The sequence below is a fragment of the Hylobates moloch genome, unplaced genomic scaffold, assembly GCF_009828535.3.
Source record: "Hylobates moloch isolate HMO894 unplaced genomic scaffold, HMol_V3 SCAFFOLD_12, whole genome shotgun sequence".
Taxonomy (NCBI): domain Eukaryota; kingdom Metazoa; phylum Chordata; class Mammalia; order Primates; family Hylobatidae; genus Hylobates; species Hylobates moloch.
In genome coordinates, this window is record NW_026652287.1 from 58,297,865 (window position 1) to 58,318,367 (window position 20,503).

Here is a 20,503-nt window from a genome sequence, read left to right on the forward strand (position 1 = left end):
GGGGGCAGCACGCTGTCAACGGAAGCGTTCGCCTTAATATTTGTAGCTTGTAATGACCTAAACGTTGCTTAAAATGTGTACTGTTTGTTGCTCTTTATTCGATTGCACGGAAAAGTTTTACCGCGTTTGTCATGATAATACTTCCCGTGCAATATTTGGTTATTTAATATTTGTCACAATATAATGCCATTTAAACATTAAAAAAAAAAAGAGAGTCTATTTTGCCCAGGCTAATCTCGAACTTTCTGGCCTCAAGCGATCCTCTCCCTCCTGCCCCTCCCCACTTCGCCTCCCAAAGTGTTGGGATTATAGGCCTGAGTCACCACACTCGGCTCATTTTTACAAATTTTAATTTCATCGTATAATGTTTTAAACTACTGCTGAAAAGGGTACAAAGTTTTGTGTTTCCTCGTGGGACTTTATATAAAGAAGTATTCCCAGTTTAAGAAATAGTTTTATGGTTAAATCTGATTTTTCTGTGGATTCTGTGGTCTTTCAGATTGATTCTGTCCCCTCAAGTGTCTTGAAATTGTTACTTTGAAAAGTAGTATTTAATTTACTTAAAATATTTTATGTCATTTTTGGAAGAGCATGGATTAGTTTAAAAGTTCTCAATTTTTAATTGAACATTCCTGTATAAGAACGACTGTTTACATAGATACAAAAATATACTCAGTTCAACTAGATAGGGGTTTTGATATAACTTAAAAAACCCTCGTTTGCTTGGAAACCCCCTGTTGGGATGAACTGCGGGAATCTTTCTTTGTTCTGGTTGGTTTAAATTATTTTGTGGGTTGGATTTTCATTTCTCAGCCATTTTTCTCTAATAATGCAACTGTTAGGTTTGGAAGCCTATTTTCAAGATGAGGGTTTAAAAATCCAGCGGCTAGGGTGGTGACCTGTAATCCCAGCTGCTTGGGATGTCAAGGTCGTGGAATTGCTTGGAGCCAAGGAGTTCGAGACCAGCCTGGGCAACATAGGAAGACCCCTGTCTACACAAAAAAATACAAAAAATTAGCCAGGCCGTGGTGGTGCACACTTGTAGTCCCACGTACGTGGGAGGCTGAGGTGAGAGGATCACTTGAGCCCAGGCGTTTGAGGCTGCAGTGGGCCATGGTCATGCCACTGCACTTCACCCTGGGCGACAGAGTGAGACCCTGTCATTCATATATATATATATATAAAACTTAACCAGTTTGGCGTCTTTAAATTATAAGACATTAATGTATTTTTTTTTGAAGAGAAAGAAAAGAAAGAAAAAACAGCCCCTCATGAAATCTTACTCCTTTTGCCAAAACTTGGCATTTTTTATTCTTTCAGAGAATGTGACACAGACCCTCAGAGGATGGTGTTTCTATTGCCTTTCCTCTGCTGCAGTGGGTTAATTTCACCTCCTTCAGTGTATAATATGTGCATAATGCTGACTCGATATATTTTCTGCCATTTGGCATATTAAAAAGATATCCTTAGTTTTATTCTGGTGTTAGTGTGACTGAAATGCAAAGGATACTTTTTGGGGTGCTCTGAACAGCTTTTCTGGTATGTTGAGTTACATTGGAAGAGAAAGTAACTACTTTTTCAGTTACAATCTTGTGGCAAACTGAATGACTGTTTTCTGTAGACATTGACTGTGCTACCAAATTGTTTTTCTGTGTTGTGTTAATGTTAATTCGGCACACAAAATAACCACGTATATCTGTCATGGGTGTGTAAAATTATCCCCAGTTCAGGAAAAAGCGCGTCAGTATTTAATCTATCTTTGTTTAATAGAAGCATCTGCTTCAGTGGACAGGAGACCCACAAGGCCACAAAATAAACTGATTAGATAGCTGCACTGTAATTATAGTGTAGTACAGGAAAACTACCCAGTAAATCAGCAGTAAAAATTTTTTGTGAAGCACTTTATTTAGGCTTTAAAGCCGGCCCAGTTGTGGGAGTACAGTGAGTTCTAGTAAAGTAGAAGCGTAGTGACATCCTGAGCGTAGAAGGGGAAAATGTCATAGTAGCTTCATATGTGGCACTTAGTATTCCTTTATGAAAGTTGAATCAAACATGCTTTTAAGCTCTTGGCCTTTCCCTACATGGGTTTTGTGAGACAGAGTTAAACTCTGCAGAAAATGATTTGAATGACTGTTTTCAGTTTCCCCTGGGAGGGTACCTACCTAGTTGGCTCTAGATACAGAGAGAGAAATGAGTTCCTTACACACAGTGGGTGCCTTAGGCTTAGGGCATAATCTTCTCTGGGAGCCTTAATTGAGAGGGACTGGTAGGTAATGTGGCTTAAATGTTGCTCATTAGTTTTGTTCTTTTTTTCCAAATTCAGCTAAGGAGTATAACAAGTTTTACACTCTCTGTTTTTTTCTTGTATGTTCTCTGGAACATGGAATAAAAAGGACAAAAAATTGGCAACCTGAGGAAGAGGACAGACAAGGGGCATGAACAAGCCACAACCTTTAAGTGACAACATCTGTAGTCAGTGGTTAGGATCAAGTATTTTACCATTGCTTTCACTTACAGTCAATGGTGAAACATTTCCAAAACAATTTATTTTAGTTAGAACTTTGGTTTGTTTCTATTTTGATCTAGCAAAAAAACATGTAAGAAACATTCCCTGCAGCTTTGTTTATAATGAGAAAAACTAAAAGTCTGACATTGGGGGATTGGTTAAATAAATCAGGAGCTATTATGTAGGCATTGAAAACTAGGACAGTATGTATAGGGTGGTTCCAGTTATGTTTATATAAATATTTACACATTTTACATAGGAAAACACCATTGTTTTAAAAGTACACAATTTTATTATTTTACCTAAAAGTTTGTAAAATTGGATGGGATTTTTTTTTCCAGGAAAAGCTATTGATAAAACTTATTTTAATTCTAACGAAAATTGGAATGTTATTTTAATTGCAAAACACTTTCTGAGCCTGAAAAATGGCTCTTGGCTGGTTTGAACACCAGTTAGGCAGGTTTATTTCTTGGTTACTTCAGAGCTGATACATGTAATTTATTCAAACAACCATCTTCCAGTTGATTCACTTCCTCCCCCCACAAAGGTTTTATTTGATCTTCATTTGTTATAAGATATAGGGAGAGGAGAGGAATTCAGATCATCCTTTTTTTTTTCTTTAACTAAATCTGTTTTTACTAACAGCGGTAAAATATTTGTGGGAAAAATGGAAGCTTAACCTGTCTAGACTGTGACCTATACCATAAAATGTGTGGTCTAGGACTGTTGTGGAGTGTCTTGGGCTGTTCAGGGAGGTTTCCTTGTACTAAGATCTTGTTAAATCTGATTCTAAGAATTGCATTATGTTGAAATTTTGGTTTCTTGGCTAAGATGATGTTTCTGAGATATCTGTATTTTATCCCTAGATACTATTAGCTTTTATTAGCAGAACTACTGAGATTTTATTGTAATATTTTAAAAAGTGGTGGATCCAGTATCGTTTTTATAGGCTTATTTGCAGGATAATAGTAAGATTAGAAAATTCATTAGGATAATATATTTATAATTGTGTGCCTCATGTAATTCTCACTTGGAATTTTGGAATAGCTTATACTTCCTGATATAGAGCCTTGGGGAGTTAAATGCATTAAGAGTAAATATTTTAAATTTTTTATAAAGCAGAACAGCTAATTTAACTTAATGGAGGGTTTTCATATTTCTTGTGATAAACTAAACTGCATATAGTTTAAGGAACTGTCAGCCATGTAGGCCATATAACAGCTATTCTTTCCAAGCCTAGAATCCATGCCATAGAATTTATGTAACAAATATTTAATGAGTATCTACTACATGCCAGGCATGTTCTGCTGAGTGTGCAGTAATGAACAAAATACAGCAAGTTCTTGCTTTCATGGTTACTCTCTAGGGGTGAAGGCATGCAGTTACATAGCCTTACCTTGGGTGTTTGGTAGGTAAGGCTAAGTAGAAAAACAGGAAGGTAAGAGGCCTGTAGAGAATGTGAGATGTGAGTGGAGGGATGGTGTCTTCTGTAAGCCATCAGAGAGGGCTTCTCTGTTAGTTTCCATTTGAGCAGAAACTTGAAATAAGTGGGGAGTGAGCTGTGTGGATATATGGAGGATATTTTAGAGAAGAGCTTTCTAGCCAGTATGAGAGCAGTACCAGATCATTGTAAGAGTTTTGGTTTTCATATTTGTGAGATGGGAAACCATTGTAATGTGTTTTGAGGCTGATCTTAAATTATATCCATTTGTCATGCATATGTGAAGAAATGGACGGATGGAATTACATTATAGGGAGCAACTCTGTGTGCCACGCATTGTGATAGATGTTTACAGATCCAATCTTAGAATTTTCATTAATACTGTTTATTTTTCACATGAACAATTTGTTTCTAGTTTTTGCCTGGAACTTTCTCATGGCGCGTTTGTGTCTTCAGTTCCACTTACAATGCTTTTTCTAAGGTGGTTATACCAGTTTCCTGCTTGCTGGCAGTGGACAGAAGTTCTCCCTACTTCAGTCTTTACCACCATGTGTCTTTTCATATTTGCTGGCCAATCTAGTGATGAGTAATGAGGTTGATGACCTTTTCAGATGTTTATTGGCTACTTGGATATTTGTGTTTTGTTTTTGTGAAATACCTGCTCATCTCTTAACTACTTTCTATTGGGATATTAGTTATATTCTAATTGATTCATAGTAATGACTGCCTTTCCAATTATATATTGTAAGTTTCTTCCCTGGTCTGTGGCTTGACTTGGAGCACTTACAATGGTGTCTGTCCTTTGATGAACAGACATTTTTAATTTTAACAATTGTTTCCTTCATGGTTAGTGTTTTTTGTCTTGTTTTTAAGAGGTCTTTCTTACTACTTTTCTGAAGATATCCTCTTATATTGTCTAATAGAAGCTTTATTGCTTTGCTTTTCACATTGAGAATCTACATTCTACCTGGAATTGGCTTTGTATATGGGGGGGATTGAGGTCGGGTTTCATTTTTACTGTATGGATGCCTAGTTGCCCCATCAGCATTTATTGGAAAGAGTGTCATGTCTCCACTGCATTGTCATCTTTGTCATAAATCGGGTGACTGTAAGTGGATCAGTTTCTTTGTTCTATTGGCTTGTCTGTTCTTGCAGCAAACCTACACTGTCTAAATCATTATGACTTTGTAAGTTGTCTTGATATCTGGTACATGGTGGTGTAGTTTTAGTTGTGGTTCCTCAAGATTGCCTTTATTTTCTCCTTTCCAGTCCGTATGCTGTTTCTTTCTTTTTCTTGCTTTTGATACTGGCCAGTTCAAGTGCTGGTAGTGGGCATCAGGGGTCAACTTTTAAACATTTACCATTAAGTGTGATATTTACTGTGAGTAATTTTTGTATTTGCTTTTATCAGATTAAGGAAATTTCCTTATATTCCAAGTTTGCTATGAGTTTTCATGAGTGGGTGTTGAATTTTAGAAATGCTTTTTCTAAATTGATTAATTATAGGTAATTTATTGAAAAGAGTATATTTGTTCTGTAAGTTCTGTAGCTTAAGTAATGTTGAAGTTACTTATTTTTTAAGAAAGGCACAGTTGCAAGAATATGTTTGCTTGTATAGCCAAAGGCACATTGCATTTTGTAGGTAGGTGAGTTTTCACAACTCATTACTTGTAAGTTTTATTTTAGATAAACTTCTTGTTGTTGTTGGCACTTAGTATTGTGCCAGTAATGTGCCATAAGAAGAGACAACTTTGGTTTTAGTCCTTCGGAAGTTGTCAGTAAACATAAAACAGTATTTCAAGGAGGAAAAAACCCATTTTCATTGTATTAGGCTTCTCTAGATTGGAAGAAAAGATGGTAATGGTCCCAAAACACTGGAGGGAAAGGGGGAAGAAGGTGCGTGGAATCTGTGATTTGGCCATAACTGCTTTATTTTGTTTTTCCACCTGTTGTTTTCATTTTGAGTTTAAGAACCTTTTAGCTTGTATCACTTGTCCTTATCTCCAGAGTGATAAGTCCCAATCTTTTTAGTCCGTCATATGCAGTTTTTCCCCCTTAAACTACAGCTGTTTATTTGAAAAATTATAAAATTACAGGAAAGGTGAAATAACAATATGATGACCACTGTTTAGAGTAATCAGTTAACATTTTGTCCCATTTGCTTTTCTCTTTATATATTCCTTTTTTTCCCTCTTTCCCCCTGCAGAACCATTCAGAAGTGAATTGCAGACATCATCACATCAGTAATACTGAAGCACTCACTTATCATTTTACATCAAGGTCATTCTTCTACATAACTATATCTTTTTTCACACTCAAGAAATTAACATTGACATGTACCATATTCACATTTTCTCAGTTTTTCTAAAAATGTCCTTTATAATTTTCTTTCAATGCAAGAGCCAGTCAAAGATTACTATGGCATTTGGCTCTCTTATCTCCTTAATCACCTTTCATCTAAAATTATTCCCTGCCACCTTCTGTCTTTATGAAATTGGCATTTTTGAAGCGTTAGATCAGTTTTCTTGTAGAATGTCCCACAATTTGGAGATGTCTAGTGAACATAATCGTGAAGAAACAAACATTTTTGGCAAGAATACTACGTAGATAGCTGGTTGGTGGCATAAGCCTGTAGTCCCAATTACTCCAAAAGCTCCGAAGGCTGAGGCAGGAGGTGGAGTCCAGTGTGGGCAACATAGTGGTAGGGTCCTGTCTCTAGAAACACACACACACATACACGCGTGATTACATAGATGATGATGACTTTTCATTGCATCACATCAGGAGACACATAATGTCATTTTTGTCCCATTATTAGTGTTGCTAACCACTTGTTTAAGATGCCAAGTCTCTCCACCATGAAGTTACCTTTAAATGATATAGTACTTGAAGACAGTGTAAATATCCTATTCCTCAAAAGCCTTTTGCCATGGATGATCCTTGCGTAAATCAGTTATATTGGTGTTTGCTAATTAGTGATTTTCTAACAATGTATTTATTAGTTTATGTTTTTCGATAAACAAGAACTCTAGTGGCCCCCCCCTTTAAGTTTCACAATAAACTCATTTTTTTTGTTGTTTCAAACTGAGAGTGATGTGATTTCTTCATTCCTTTTGATGTTCAGATTGTTGTAAATTTGGCCAATGGGAGCCCCTTCAAGCTGGCTCAAGCATGCATTCTTTTTTTTTTTTTTTTTTTGAGACAGTTTCACTCTTGTTGCCTAGGCTGGAGTGCGGTGGCACGATCTTGGCTCACTGCAACCTCCGCCTCCTGGGTTGGAGTGACTCTTCTGCCTCAGCCTCCCAAGTAGCTGGGATTACAGGCGTCTGCCACCACGCCCAGCTACTTTTTTGTATTTTTAGTAGAGATGAGGTTTCACCATGTTGGCCAGGCTAGTCTCGATCTCCTGACCTCAGGTGATCCACCTGCCTCGGCCTCCCAAAGTGCTGGGATTACAGACGTGAGCCACTGTGCCTGGCCTGTGCATTCTTTTTTCGTTATTTGATCATTACCTTGCTTTCTGGCACAGGATGTTCCAGGCTTGCCCTGTAGTTTGCCTTAGTCCTGAAATTGACTATTTCTTTCAAGAGCCTTATAAAATAAGAAATGCTTAGAAACCAAGATATGGACACAAGTAGTGCTGATTGCTGCTGGGGTGTTAAGTGCATCAAGCAGACAGTACTAAGGAAATATATTAACCTTCAATATACCAGAAAAAGCAGTCATCACCATTTACCATCTAGGTCCAGTGGATCCTGTTTACTGTTTATATTTTTAAGTAATTTTTGCAAATAATTTACAGGTCTAAGAATAAGGGATAGTGAAAAACAATTTTATTGGGAAATTTAATCAGAATTTAAACACAGCAGTTCTCTTTATATTAAGCAAATCTTGATGCACAAAGATTATAAGAGATTTAAGAATACTGCCACGTGTCCTCTTAGAACAATGGGATTATCCAGGTTCTTGTTGCAAATTATTGCATCATTCCTGTTGAATGAATGACTGGATGGGAATATCCTATTTCCTTTTTGTTACAAGGATAGTGTTCACTCACGGGTTCTTTATTTTTCCTCATTCTAATCAGTCAACTCTTTTTTAACATTCACTAAGTTCAGATGCATGTAGTTTTCTTCCTCCATTGGCATGGTCTCTTCTAGGACTTAAAACAATACAAACATAAACCATTACGGAATGCCTCCTTTCAGAACCTATTTTTGGTGTCTTCAGGGTTTTTTTCTCCTGGCCTCTGACCTCAAGAATTTAAAAAACTTACAGGATTGTAGACGAGGAAATAGAATTTAGAGATCTTTTATTCTAGCAATCTTGTTTTATTATGGTAAACTAAATGTATTTAATAAAATCTGCCATTTAACAGTTTCTTGTGTGTATACTTTTCAGTGACATTGATTACATTCACTGTTAGGTAACCATCACTATTCTTTCTAAAACTTTTTCATCACCCCAAACAGAAACTCTCTACCCATTAAGCAATAACGCTGTCATTCTCCCCTCCCCCAAACCCCTAGTCATTTATGACTATACATTTTATTGCTTGTGTTTTTTGGTGTCATATCTAAGAATCCATTGCCAGATCCAAGGTCTTGAAGATTTATACCTATGTTTCCTTCTAGGGATTTAATGATTTTAGCTCTTGTATTTAGGTCATTGATCCATTTTGAGTTAATTTCTGTATATTCATTGATTGTTGATTTTGAGAAAATTCATTTAGGATATTTTCATCTGAAGGCTCATAATCTGAGATTTAATTTATGCTCTCATTTCACTATCATCACGAGTGTCTTTCTGCGCTAACCAATGTGGTAGCCATTAACCACATGTGGCTATTATACTTGAATTTAAAATTCAAATTAATTAAAATAAAAATTCAGTTTTTTGGTTACAATGGCCACATCTCAAGTGCTCATTAGTCTCATTTGGCCGTTGGCTGTTGTATTGGTCTGTGCTGATGAAGATTCCCTTCATCAAAAAAAAAAAAATTGTTGGACTTCATTGGTCAAGAGTGCTACTAGTTCTTTATATTCATAATCTGATTCATTTAGTAATTGTGAAGTATCTTTCCATCACTTTTTTCCTCTTTCCATTATAGGCAGAAACTAAAAACAATCTGAATTCTTAGCTGTGTTTATTGAAAGCGAAAAGCAGAGTACAAAGATGGTGTCTCTTATCATTTATACTTTATTGAAAGATGATGCAATATCCTAGGCAATGCAGTAAGAAAATGGAAGGATGATATTTTGCTGTTGATTGCATCATCCTAGATGATTTCATAATTCTTCCATTTTCTAATTTTCTTATTTAGTTTTTTTTTTTTTAGAGCATAGTTAGGAATAGTTGATCATAAAATAATTACTAAGGTGATGATGAAATGGCAAGATGCAGGAAAAACATAATCACTAGGATCCTGTAGTGTATCTTAGACTTACAAAGACACTGTACCCATATGATAATTGCAAAATAAAATGAGTTTTTTTTTCTTCATAGGAAAATTTTCTTTTCCTTGGAAGGCCTCTAAGAGAAAAGGCATGAAATATTAATCCTTGCAAATAGTTAGAACTACTCAAAGAGACTAAAAACATAAAACTGGGTTCAATGGACCCTGACTGTATACCCTGATACTTTGAATTCAAATCCATTACCGCAAGGTTCTTCTTAAATTTTCCCCAGTCTGTGTTTGAAACTCTCCTTCTTTCATAGTGAGAACCTTGGTTCTCAACATCTGCATTTATTCATTTGCTCTATCCTACAATATGTACAAAATAGCTTCAGAATTACTACATTAATACCACCGCCAATGGCAAACCCGTGAGGTAAAGTTCAAAATGTCTTTGCAGTTTCATTGGCTTTTGTGTAATTAACGCTTTTGGGGTGTACAGTTAGGGTACTGATCTCAAAAGTCACTTGAATTACTTTTTTTCTGTGCAGTTATACCTTGGATTTTTATTTATATTGAATCTTAGTATTTGTTTTTTTATCTTTTTCACTTAATTGCATTTTATTAATACATGAAAACATTTACATGGTTCAAAATCACAACTAAATCAAAAGTTATCCCTACTGAGGTAATTCTGATTCATTCCCATTCCTGCTCTTACCTCCCCCTGTAGATAATCTTTTTTTTTTTTTGAGACGGAGTTTCGCTCTTGTTGCCCAGATTGGAGTGCAATGGCGCAATCTCGGCTCACTGCAATCTCCACATCCCAGATTCAAACAATTCTCCTGCCTCAGCCTCCCAAGTAGCTGGAATTACAGGCGCCCACCACCATGCCCGGCTAATTTAAAAAATATTTTTAGTAGAAATGGAGTTTCACCATGTTCGCCGGGGTGGTTTCAAACTCCTGACCTCAGGTGATCTGCCCACCTCAGCCTCCCAAAGTGCTAGGATTACAGGTATGAGCCACCATACCCGGCCTAGATAACCATTTACATTCACTTTTGACCTGTCCTCTGTTTCTTCTTCAAAAATACTTACATGTGTTCACTTTTTTGTTGTTGTTGTTTTTTTTTTTATTAATTTTTTTTTGCACACAAAACAATAAACATTTTCTAAAAATACATACAAACAAAAAGATGCATATCAAACATATTAGGAAGGTTGCACATGGGAAGACCGGGAATAGAAATGGGGGGTGGGAATGAAAGAAAATAAATGAGAGAGGGACTTTGTATGGATCAGTGATAATAATTCAATCCTCTACGTCTTTGACAAAGGAGAAGGAAGAGGAAGAAAAAGAAAGTGGGATAAAGGATCAGAAAGGGAGGAAAATAGAAAAAATTAGAGTATGACTCCAGGGTAGACCTCTTTTGTTGTTGCTGGGTTGGTTGGTTGGTTGGTTTGTTGTATTTTTCATATGTTTCGCCATGTTGGCCAAGCTGGTCTCGAACTCCTAGCCTCAAGTGATCAACCTGCCTCGGCCTCCCAGAGTGCTGGGGCTACAGGCGTGAGCCACCACGTCCAGCCCCCACACTGCATCTGGCCTCCGTGGTAGACCTCCCAGACGGGGCGGCCAGGCAGAGGCGCTCCCCACATCCCAGTCAGGACGGCCGGGCAGAGGCGCTCCTCACTTCCCAACATGTGTTCACTTTATCTCTCCTCCATACTGCTTTTTATACAAAAGGCAGCATATTTTGCCTTTTGTTCATCTCATTAAATGATAAACCTGGGAATTACTCTGGTTCAGAGATATTCCTCATCTTTTTTTTTTTTTTGGAGATGGAGTCTCGCTCTGTCGCCCGGGCTGGAGTGCAGCGGTGCATTCTCGGCTCCGCCTCCCAGGTTCATGCCATTCTCCTGCCTCAGCCCGGCTAATTTTTTTTTTTTTAATTTAATTTTTTAGTAGAGATGGGGTTTCACTGTGTTAGCCAGGATGGTCTCGATCTCCTGACCTCGTGATCCGCCCGCCTCGGCCTCCCAAAGTGCTGAGATTACGGGTGTGAGCCACCGTGCCCGGCCTCCTTACCATATTTTGTGGTTGCACAGTGCTTTATGTCTGTGTCATCAGGTATTCAGCTGATACCTTGTTGATGGGCATTTGGTGTTTTTTAGTCTCTTAATAGTACGGATAATGCCTCAGTAAATCACTTTAGGCATATGTTGTTTCTCATTTGTGAATTAACTTTGGGTAAAGTCCTAGAGATGGATTACTGAGTCAAAGGGTAAATGTATTTAGCTTTATCCATATTTATAACCACCCTCTCAATGAACTATTATGTTTAATTTAATTTATAATATGAACTAAAAATACATAAGAGAAATAGAAGAATATTATATCCGAAAACTAGGAATTCCTTGAATTGGCTGTTTCCTGTGATCTTCATTGCCATTTTCCCAGTTACGATATTTTTCTTTTCTTTTTTTTCTTCTTCCTTGGTTCAAGTGATTCTCCTGCCTCAACCTCCCAAGTAGCTGGGATTAACAGGCACCCACCACCATGCCCAGCTAATTTTTATATTTTTAGCTGAGACAGGATTTCACCATGTTGGCCAGGCAGGTCTCAAACTCCTGACCTCAGGTGATGTGCCCTCCTTGGCCCCCCAAAGTGCTGGGATTACAGGCGTGAGCCACTGTGCCTGGCCCAGTTACCATTTCTTACAAAAGAGGCGGTAATTCCTGGCTGGCCTTGGCAGTTCCACTTTGTTCCTCTTCTATCTATTTCCCAGAGTAGTCTTTTTTTTTTTTTTTTTTTTTTTGAGGTGGAGTTTCGCTCTTGTTGCCCAGGCTGGAGTGCAATGGAGTGGTCTTAGCTCATTGCAACCTCCACCTCCTGGGTTCAAGCGATTCTCCTGCCTCAGCCTCCCATGTAGCTGGGATTACAGGTGCCCACCACCACACCCAGCTAATTTTTGTATTTTTAGTAGAGATGAGGTTTTGCCATGTTGGTCAGGCTGGTCTCAAACTCCTTGACCTCAGGTGATCCACCTGTCTCGGCCTCCCAAAATTTTACAGGCGTAAGCTATGGTGCCTGGCCCAGAGTAGTCTTTTTTTTTTTTTTTTTTTTTAAGAAGGTCCAAATCAATAGGTCTTTTATTGCATCATTTAAATATCACAAGTAGGTCTTAGGAGTCATCTGGCATCTTCTTTCTGTAGCTGGATAACTCTTAGATGTTATTCATCAGACTGCTGAACAGTTCCTTTTTCAGTGACATAGATACCATCCAAAAATTTCCTGATATCCTTGTTTTTAACTGTTGTGGCTTGCTGAATCAAAGCTGCTGAGTTTGAACCAAGCGCAGTGTCACTTCCTTCAAGGATTAATTCATCTTTCTGGGCTTGAGGTACTGAACAGGCAACACCTGGTCTCATCTGAACCCTGCGGATGTATTTTTCACCCAAGAAATTTCGGATTTCAACAAGAGACCCATTCTCCTGGATAACGACGGGGAAGTGAGCATACACAGACCTCATCTTGTAATGGAAGCCCAGTGTAACACCCTTGATCATGTTCTGTACATGACTACAAATAGTCCGAACGGTAGCCAGTTCCTTTCTGTTACACCACCATTTGTCAACCCGGAGCCTCTTTTTTTTCTTTCCAAGAAGTCTGAGTTCTACGTTGATGTGATTGAAGTCCCTCCGCGGGGTTCCTCTGGGGCCCTTCACGATAACTGTGCGTCCCTTCAGAGTAATGTCGACATTTTCTGGAATGTCGACAGTCTGATTGCTGAGAATCGTCTCCATTCTCACAGTAGACGCAGCAAAAAAAGTGGCCCAGAGTAGTCTTTTTAAGAATGCAAATTGGATGATGTCATTTTCCTGCTTATAATTCTTTTGGATTTATCAGCAGGAAAACCGTAAAATAAATACAATTTATGTTTTGAAATTTTAAAATGGATTCCAAGTTTCTGTGGACATCTGCAACTTCTGTTTTCATGAATGTATTAATCATAAAGTCTGTTATATTTTATAAATGCAATATGTCAATCAAATGAAGGTCTGCTTTTATTCTTTCCTCTTGGTTTCTTTATAGCTGCTTCTGTTTTTATAGATTGCCTTGTACCTTGTAATTTTGAATTAGATGCCAGATATTGTAACGAAAAATTCTAGAGATTCTGGAGGGGGTTAAGTTTTCTTTTAGTAGCTAGAGTAATCCTTATGGAGTATGTTGTCTGTTTCATAAATTATGTGATTATGTGTATGTAGCTTTGTTTCTCTATTCTGTTCCATTGGATTTTTGCCTATAATTGCACCAGTATCACACTCTTACTATTTTAGCTTTATAATAGGTCTTGATATCTAGTAGTGAAATTCCTCTAGCACTTTGTTCTTCAAGATTGTCTTTACTATTCTGACCCTTTGCTTTTTTGTATATATTTTAGGATCACCTTTCCAATACTCAAAAAATAATATTACTGGGGTTTTGCTTGGAGTGCACTGGATCTAAAGATCAGTTTGAGGAGAATTAAGATGTTTACAATATTGTTTTAAAATCTATGAACATGGTATATCAATTTATTTACTTCTATAACTTCAGTATTAGCTTTTAAAAGTATACAAGTCTTCATGTGTTAGATTTATTTCTAGATACTATTTTTTATTGTCTTGTAATTTACTTGCTATTCTTTATTTTTATTTTTGCTGGTAACATACTTGATTTTTACATATTGACTTTGTTCCAAATTTTTTTATTATTGTTGGTAAAAAATAGAGATGAGTTTGCTGTGTTGGCCAGACTGGTCTCGAACTCCAGGCCTCAAGTGATCCACCCGCCTCTGCTTCCCAAAGTGCTGGGATTACAAGTGTGAGCCACCATGCCTGGCCTAAATTTATTTGAATTCTAATTACTTGCCTATACATTCTGATAGTATCTATGTAGTTACATACAGGCATGTTGTTTGTAAATACTGACAGTTTTATTCATTCCAGTTCTTAAGTTTTTTTTATGGTTTTTTTTTTTTTTGCTCTATTGTATGGGCTAGAACCTTTAATATAATGTAAAATAAAAGTTAGGACATTGGGCTTTATATACCAGGAGGGCAGTTTTAAGTATTTCACCATACAGATGTTCGTAGTTGGCTTTTTGTAGCTACTCTTTATGAAAATAAGGACATTTTCTCCTGTTGCTAATTTTATCATGAATGGATGCTGAATTTTATCAAATGTATTTTCTGTGTTTCTTGAGATAACAATATGGTAAATTACTTTGATTCTTTAAAAATATTCAAATGCCATTGCATTCCTGCAGCAAACCCATTTGTAGAGGATGTGTTTACCTGGTTGTATATTGCTAGATTAAATTTGATAATATTTTATTAAGGTATTTTGTTCTGTTACATGAGGCAAAATTCTGTAATTCTTTCTTTTTTTTTTCTTTTTTTTTTTGATTAACTCTACCAGGGTGCTGTGGCTCACACCTGTAATCCCAGCACTTTGGGAAGCTGAGGTGGGCGGATCACCTGAGGTCACAGGTTTGAGATCAGCCTGGCCAACATGGTGAAAGCCCATCTCTACAAAAAATACAAAAATAAGCCGGATGTGGTGGCGGGGGCCTGTAATCCCAGCCACTTGGAAGGTTGAGGCATGAGAATTGCTTGAACCGGGGAGGTGGAGGTTGCAGTGAGTTGAGATCATGCCACTGCACTCCAGCCTGGGCAAGTGAGACTCAGTCTCAAAAAAAAAAGCAAACAAACAAACAAAAAAAGATTAACACTACCTTAAACCTATGATTTTCTTTTCTTGTAATGTCCATGTAAGGATTTGGCTTCAGAATTAGGCTGGCCTCATGAAACAACTCCCATTTTTGAATATCCTATAAAAGAGTTTGTACACTATTGTTACTGGTTTTTGTGTGTGTGTTTTGTTTTTGTGTTTTTGAAACAGAATCTCGCTCTCTCTCATCCAGGCTGGAGTGCAGTGGCCAATCCTGGCTCATTGCAGCCTGGAACTCCCAGGCTCAGATGATCCTCTCGCCTCAGTCTCCCCCAGTAGCTGGGGCTATAGGAATGCACCACCATGCCTGGCTAATTTTTCTGTATTTTTTGTAGAGACTGAGTCTCACTATGTTGCCCAGGCTGGTCTTGAACTTCTGGGATCAAGCTATCCATCTGCCTTGGCTTCCCAAAGTGATGGACTACAGGCTAGTCAGCCACTGTGCCTGACTCGTACTGTTTCTAACTTAAATGTTTGGAAGAGTTCATCAACAAAGCTGTCTGGGCCCAATGTTTTTCTTGGACATTTTGTATGGAGATTTTAATATACGACCTCAATTTCTTTGAAAGTTCAAAGACTATCCAGATTTTCTGTTTCTAGTTAAAATTACAGGCAATTTTAGAAAATGTGATTTTCAAGGAATTGTCCTTTCTAAGTTTTCAAGCTTATTGTCCCTCCGAGTTAACCATAATATCCTGTTAACTTTTTATTATCAGTAGATTTGGTGGTGATGTCCTCTTTTTAATTACTGTAATTTTTAGTTTGTGGGTTTTTTCCTCCCTTGATTTCTCTTCTTAAGGGTTTATCAATTTTATATTTTATATTTTTGCCTTTGATTTTTTTCCTCTTTTCTAAGTCTGCTTTCTACTTTATTGATTTCTTCTCTTTTTTTCCTGTTTAAGGTTTTCCTTTGCCTGTAATTTTTCTCGCCCTTGGAGATGATGGTTGAGGTTACTAATATTAACCTTTCCTTATTATAAGATATGCATTTTGAGCTTTAAATTTTTCTCTAATCATTGCCTTAGGTACTGCACACATTTTGTATGTCATTTTCCTTATCAGTCATTTAAAAATAGTTTCTAATTTCTATTGTGATTTGCTAATTGACCCATAAATTGGAAATACATTCCTTTTCAAACATTATTTTCTACCTATTTTTCTGTTTCTCTAGTGTAGTCAGAGTACACATTCTGCATAATTGAAATTTAAGTCTTGCCTTTTGACCTAATTTTTTTTTTCTTGGTAAATTTTTCGTAATTTACTTGGAAAAAAATGTTAATCCTGCAGTTTTTGGGTTCAGTATGTATCTGTTAGTTCAGGCTGCTTGAATATGTTGTTCCAGTATTTTATGTCCTTGTTAATTTTTTTCTGCTAATTCTATCATTTATTGAGATATGTATTAAAATATTCACTAGGATTATAGATTTATTTTTCTCTCTTTTTTTAACCTTTGCTTTATATATTTTACAGCTATGTTATTCATTGTATACAAATTTAGAATTGTAATAACTTCCTGGTCAGTTGACCTTTTCACCATTCTGAGATATTTTTGTCTGTAGTAATGCTACTTGCCTTCAAGTCTCCTTTGTTGGATATTAGTATTAGTATGGTCACATCAGCTAAATTTGTTTGTTTTGTCTATCTTTAAAAAAAAATCTTTTAACTTCAGTCTTTTGGGTTCAAAGTGTTTCTTATAAACAGTGTATTGTTGTGGTTTTAATGTTCAGTCTGGATATCTTTTCCTTTTATTTAGAGTATTTTAAGCCATTATATGTAGTAGGATTCCTGGTATATTTAATTTTATCACCTTTCTGTTAGATGTACATTGTATTTATTTTTTATTTAAAAAATTGTAGTAAAATATAACCAAACTTACCATTTTAATAATTTTAAGAGACTGCGTCTTGCTTTGTCACCCAGGCTGGAGTGCAGTGGTGTGGTCATAGCTCACTGCAACCTTGAACCCCTGATCTCAAGTGATCCTGCCTGAGTCTCCTGAGTAGCTGGGACTACAGGTGCGTGCCATTGTGGCTACCTAATTAAAAAAAATTTATAATTAAAAAAATATAGGGTGGTCTTGAACTCCTGGCCTCAAGCGGTCGTCCTGCCTTGGCCTCTCAAAGTGCTGGGAAATAGGCATGAGCTACCATGACCAGCCCATTTTAATCATTTTTAAGTATACCGTTCAGTGGCATTGGGTATATTCACATTGTTGATCAACCATAATTACGATCCATCTCCAGGCTTTTTTTTTTTTTTTAATCTTGCAAAACTGAAACTCTGTTCATTAAACAATAACTCTCTATTCTTCCCCTTCCTGATCTGGCTATCACCATTCTGTTATACTTTTTGTCTCTATGAATTTGATTACTCTAGGTACCTTTAAGTGGAATCATATAGTATTTGTCCTTTTGTGACTGGCTTATTTCACTTACCATAATGTCTCAAGGTTCGTCCATGTTGTGGCACATATCAGAATTTCTTGCTTTCTAAGGCTGGATAATATTCTATTATGGAATGTATTATACAGTGTATTATACATTTTTGTTTATTTTAGCATCCATGGATACTTGCGTTGCCTCTACCTTTTGGTGATTTTGAGTAATGCTGCTGTGAACATGGGTGTTTTGTTTAAGTATCTGCTTTTGATTCTTTTTGTTTGTTTGTTTTGAGATGGAGTTTCACTCTTGTTGCCCAGGCTGGAGTGCAATGGCACAATCTCGGCTCACTGCAGCCTCTGTCTCCAGGGTTCAAGTGATTCTCATGCCTCAGCCTCACAAGTAGCTGAGATTACAGGCATGCACCACCACTCCCGGCTAATTTTTTATATTTGGTAGAGATGGGGTTTCACCATGTTGGTCAGGCTGGTCTCAAACTCCTGACCTCGGGTGATCCACGCACCTCGGCCTCCCAAAGTGCTGGGATTACAGGTGTGTGCCACTGTGCCTGGCTGCTTTCGATTCTTTTGGGTATGCTCAGAGGTGGAATTTCTGGATCATATGGTAATTCTGTGTTTAATTTTTTAAGGAACTGCCACACTGCTTTCTCCGGTGACTGTACCATTTTACATTCCCGGGCAAATTCACAAGGGTTCCAGTCCACATACTGGGCAACTTTTGGCATTTGCTGTTTTTGTTTTCTGTGAGGACCATCCTCATTACTGGAGTGTCAAATGGTACCCCATTATAGTTCTAATTAACATACTTTTATGTTCTTTTTTCTCTGCTCTTTTTTTCTCCTTCTTTTGGATCAAACATTTTGTATTGTTATTTCCTCCTATTAACTTGTTTGTGATACATTTTTTTTACTACTTTTATACTGTACTTTATGCTTTAGTACTAAATATAGTATGTATTTATAGTATTTTTTTTTTTTTTTTTTACAATTCCATTTGACTAAGTCAGTCTCTGTGTCTCTAGAGATCATAGCATGCATTCATTTATCCAGCCCACCTCTTACATGATTGCTCCTATGCATTTTAATTCTATGTGTTTTAAACACCACAGCACTGTATTTAATTATTCTGTGTGGTCAATATTGATTTCTCCTTACCCATCTTTTTTTTTTTAATCCTGTACCTTTACTCTTTAATTGTTTCTGCATTTATATTACTCTGAAGAGTCTTTTTTGTTGTTGTTGTTGCTGTCTTTTTTTTTAACCGATCACACTTATTTAATAACAATATCTAGTTTAATAATTTTTTTAGATAAGACATTTAATTAACAACATGTCTAGTTAAATAAACCTTTAGTATTTCTTTTAATGAAAGTCTGCTGGTGCAGAATTCTGTTTCTGTTGAAAATGTTATTTTTTCCTTCATGTTGGAGGATCTATTTGCTGTGTATGTCACTATAGATTTTCAGTTATTTTTTTCCAGCATTTCAAGATACTCTGTTATCTTTCACTTTCTGTCATTGATGTTGAAGTTAGCTCTAGCTCTAAGTCTTGTCACACCTTTGAAGGCTGTGAATCTCCCCTATGCCTCCTCCGCCTACCCCCAGCTGCACATAAAGTTTTCCCTTTTTCTTTGATTTTCATCACTGTAACTATGTTGTGCCTTGAAATTTTCTTTGTGCTTCTCTTGCTTGGGATTCTTGGAGTTTCTTCAGTCTGTTGGCTGATACTTTGATATCAGTTTTAGAAAATCCAGAATTCAAGATCTTTTCAATATTGCTTCTGCTACATTCTCTCTTCCCTTTCTGGATCTTGCACTTACACAGTGTTTCACATGTCTCTTATTGGTCTTTTCTGTATTTTCCACATCTTATTTTTGAATCTCTGGGCTTTAATTTGGTGTTTTCTTTTGACCTGTCAAGTTCAAAAATCCTGATTTCTGCTGTTTAATCTTCTTTTAATGCCATTTATTTTAATTTTTGGTTCTTCAGTTGTAGAATTTTCATTTGTTTCTTCCCGTAGATTTCAGTTCTCTAGTGAAAATTGCTATTTTTAAAATATATTCCTTATATCTTTTCCTCTATTTCCTTGAACATATTAATCATTATGTTTGTTAACACCAGTATCTAGATTGCATGTGTGTTTGGTTCTATTTTATATATTTTTTCTTTTGACTTTTGGTCATATGATCCTGTTTCTTGGCATCCTAGTTAGTTTTGACTAAATCCTGGGATTGTGTCTTTAAAGATTGTAGATATTCCTGAAGGTGATAACTTCCTCTGGAAAAGGCTCATCCTTTCTTCTACTGAGGCAGATGCAGTGGGAGCTGGTCACTTTACTCTAGGCAGGTACTGGGTGGAGTGAAGGCCAGGTTGTTGCTTTAGTAAGGCATCTGCTGCTTCTGGTTTCTTCAGGCTTTCATCTGGAAGCTTGATTTTGCTCACTACACCATGTTTCCTTGGAGGCTTCTGAACTAATTTTTGTTTGATCCTGAGCTCTGCTTTTCAGAGTTTTAGTTTATCTTTTTGGCCTTCACAGCTCAGAATTTGACAGATAATCATGGGAGGGAAACCAGTTGGATGCTTAAGACCTCTCCTGCGCTCTCATTTTACTACCATATAGCCTTGTCAGACAGCGCAAGATTCTGCTTGTTTCTGTCTGCTAGCCATGGCTGTCTCCTCAGGGCCCAACATAATTCTCAGCCTCTTGCCTATGCCTCCTGTTGTCTGAGAAAAAAGTGGCTTCAGATGATCAGCTCACTTCTCCACAGTTCTCCCCTCTCTGAATCCTTGGTTCCTCTTGTCCTCACTGCTTTGGCAGCTCTTGGGTGCCTTTAAAGAGATAATTTTTGTTATTTATCTGTCTCTTCTACTTTCTGAGAGTTACAAGCTTTTTTTGTCCTACTTGGAGGTATTATAGAAGTCTAGACTGAGTTTTGAATTTACATAGCTACTTGCAGTGATTTAGTGTGATCTGAGATTTTTACTACAGTCTC

General features: G+C 37.0%; 2 protein-coding genes across 6 annotated transcripts in view; one reads left to right on the forward strand and one right to left on the reverse strand.

Moving 5' to 3' along the window:
- URI1 (URI1 prefoldin like chaperone) overlaps positions 1-20,503 on the forward strand; it is a 92,042-nt gene that overhangs the window by 19,898 nt on the left and 51,641 nt on the right. The window contains exon 1 of one of the 5 annotated variants that reach the window (XM_058424957.1): positions 17,112-17,129. The exons of the other annotated variants lie outside the window; for them this stretch is intronic. The gene's annotated coding sequence lies outside the window, so the exon portion shown is untranslated. Of the gene's footprint in view, positions 1-17,111; positions 17,130-20,503 lie in introns of those variants that run through there. 5 annotated transcript variants of the gene reach the window in all.
- On the reverse strand, positions 12,472-13,235 carry LOC116478830 (large ribosomal subunit protein uL6-like). The gene has a single exon (XM_032762116.2). It carries the CDS (start codon positions 13,144-13,146, stop codon positions 12,574-12,576), a length of 573 nt encoding a protein of 190 aa, XP_032618007.1. The 5' UTR covers positions 13,147-13,235; the 3' UTR covers positions 12,472-12,573.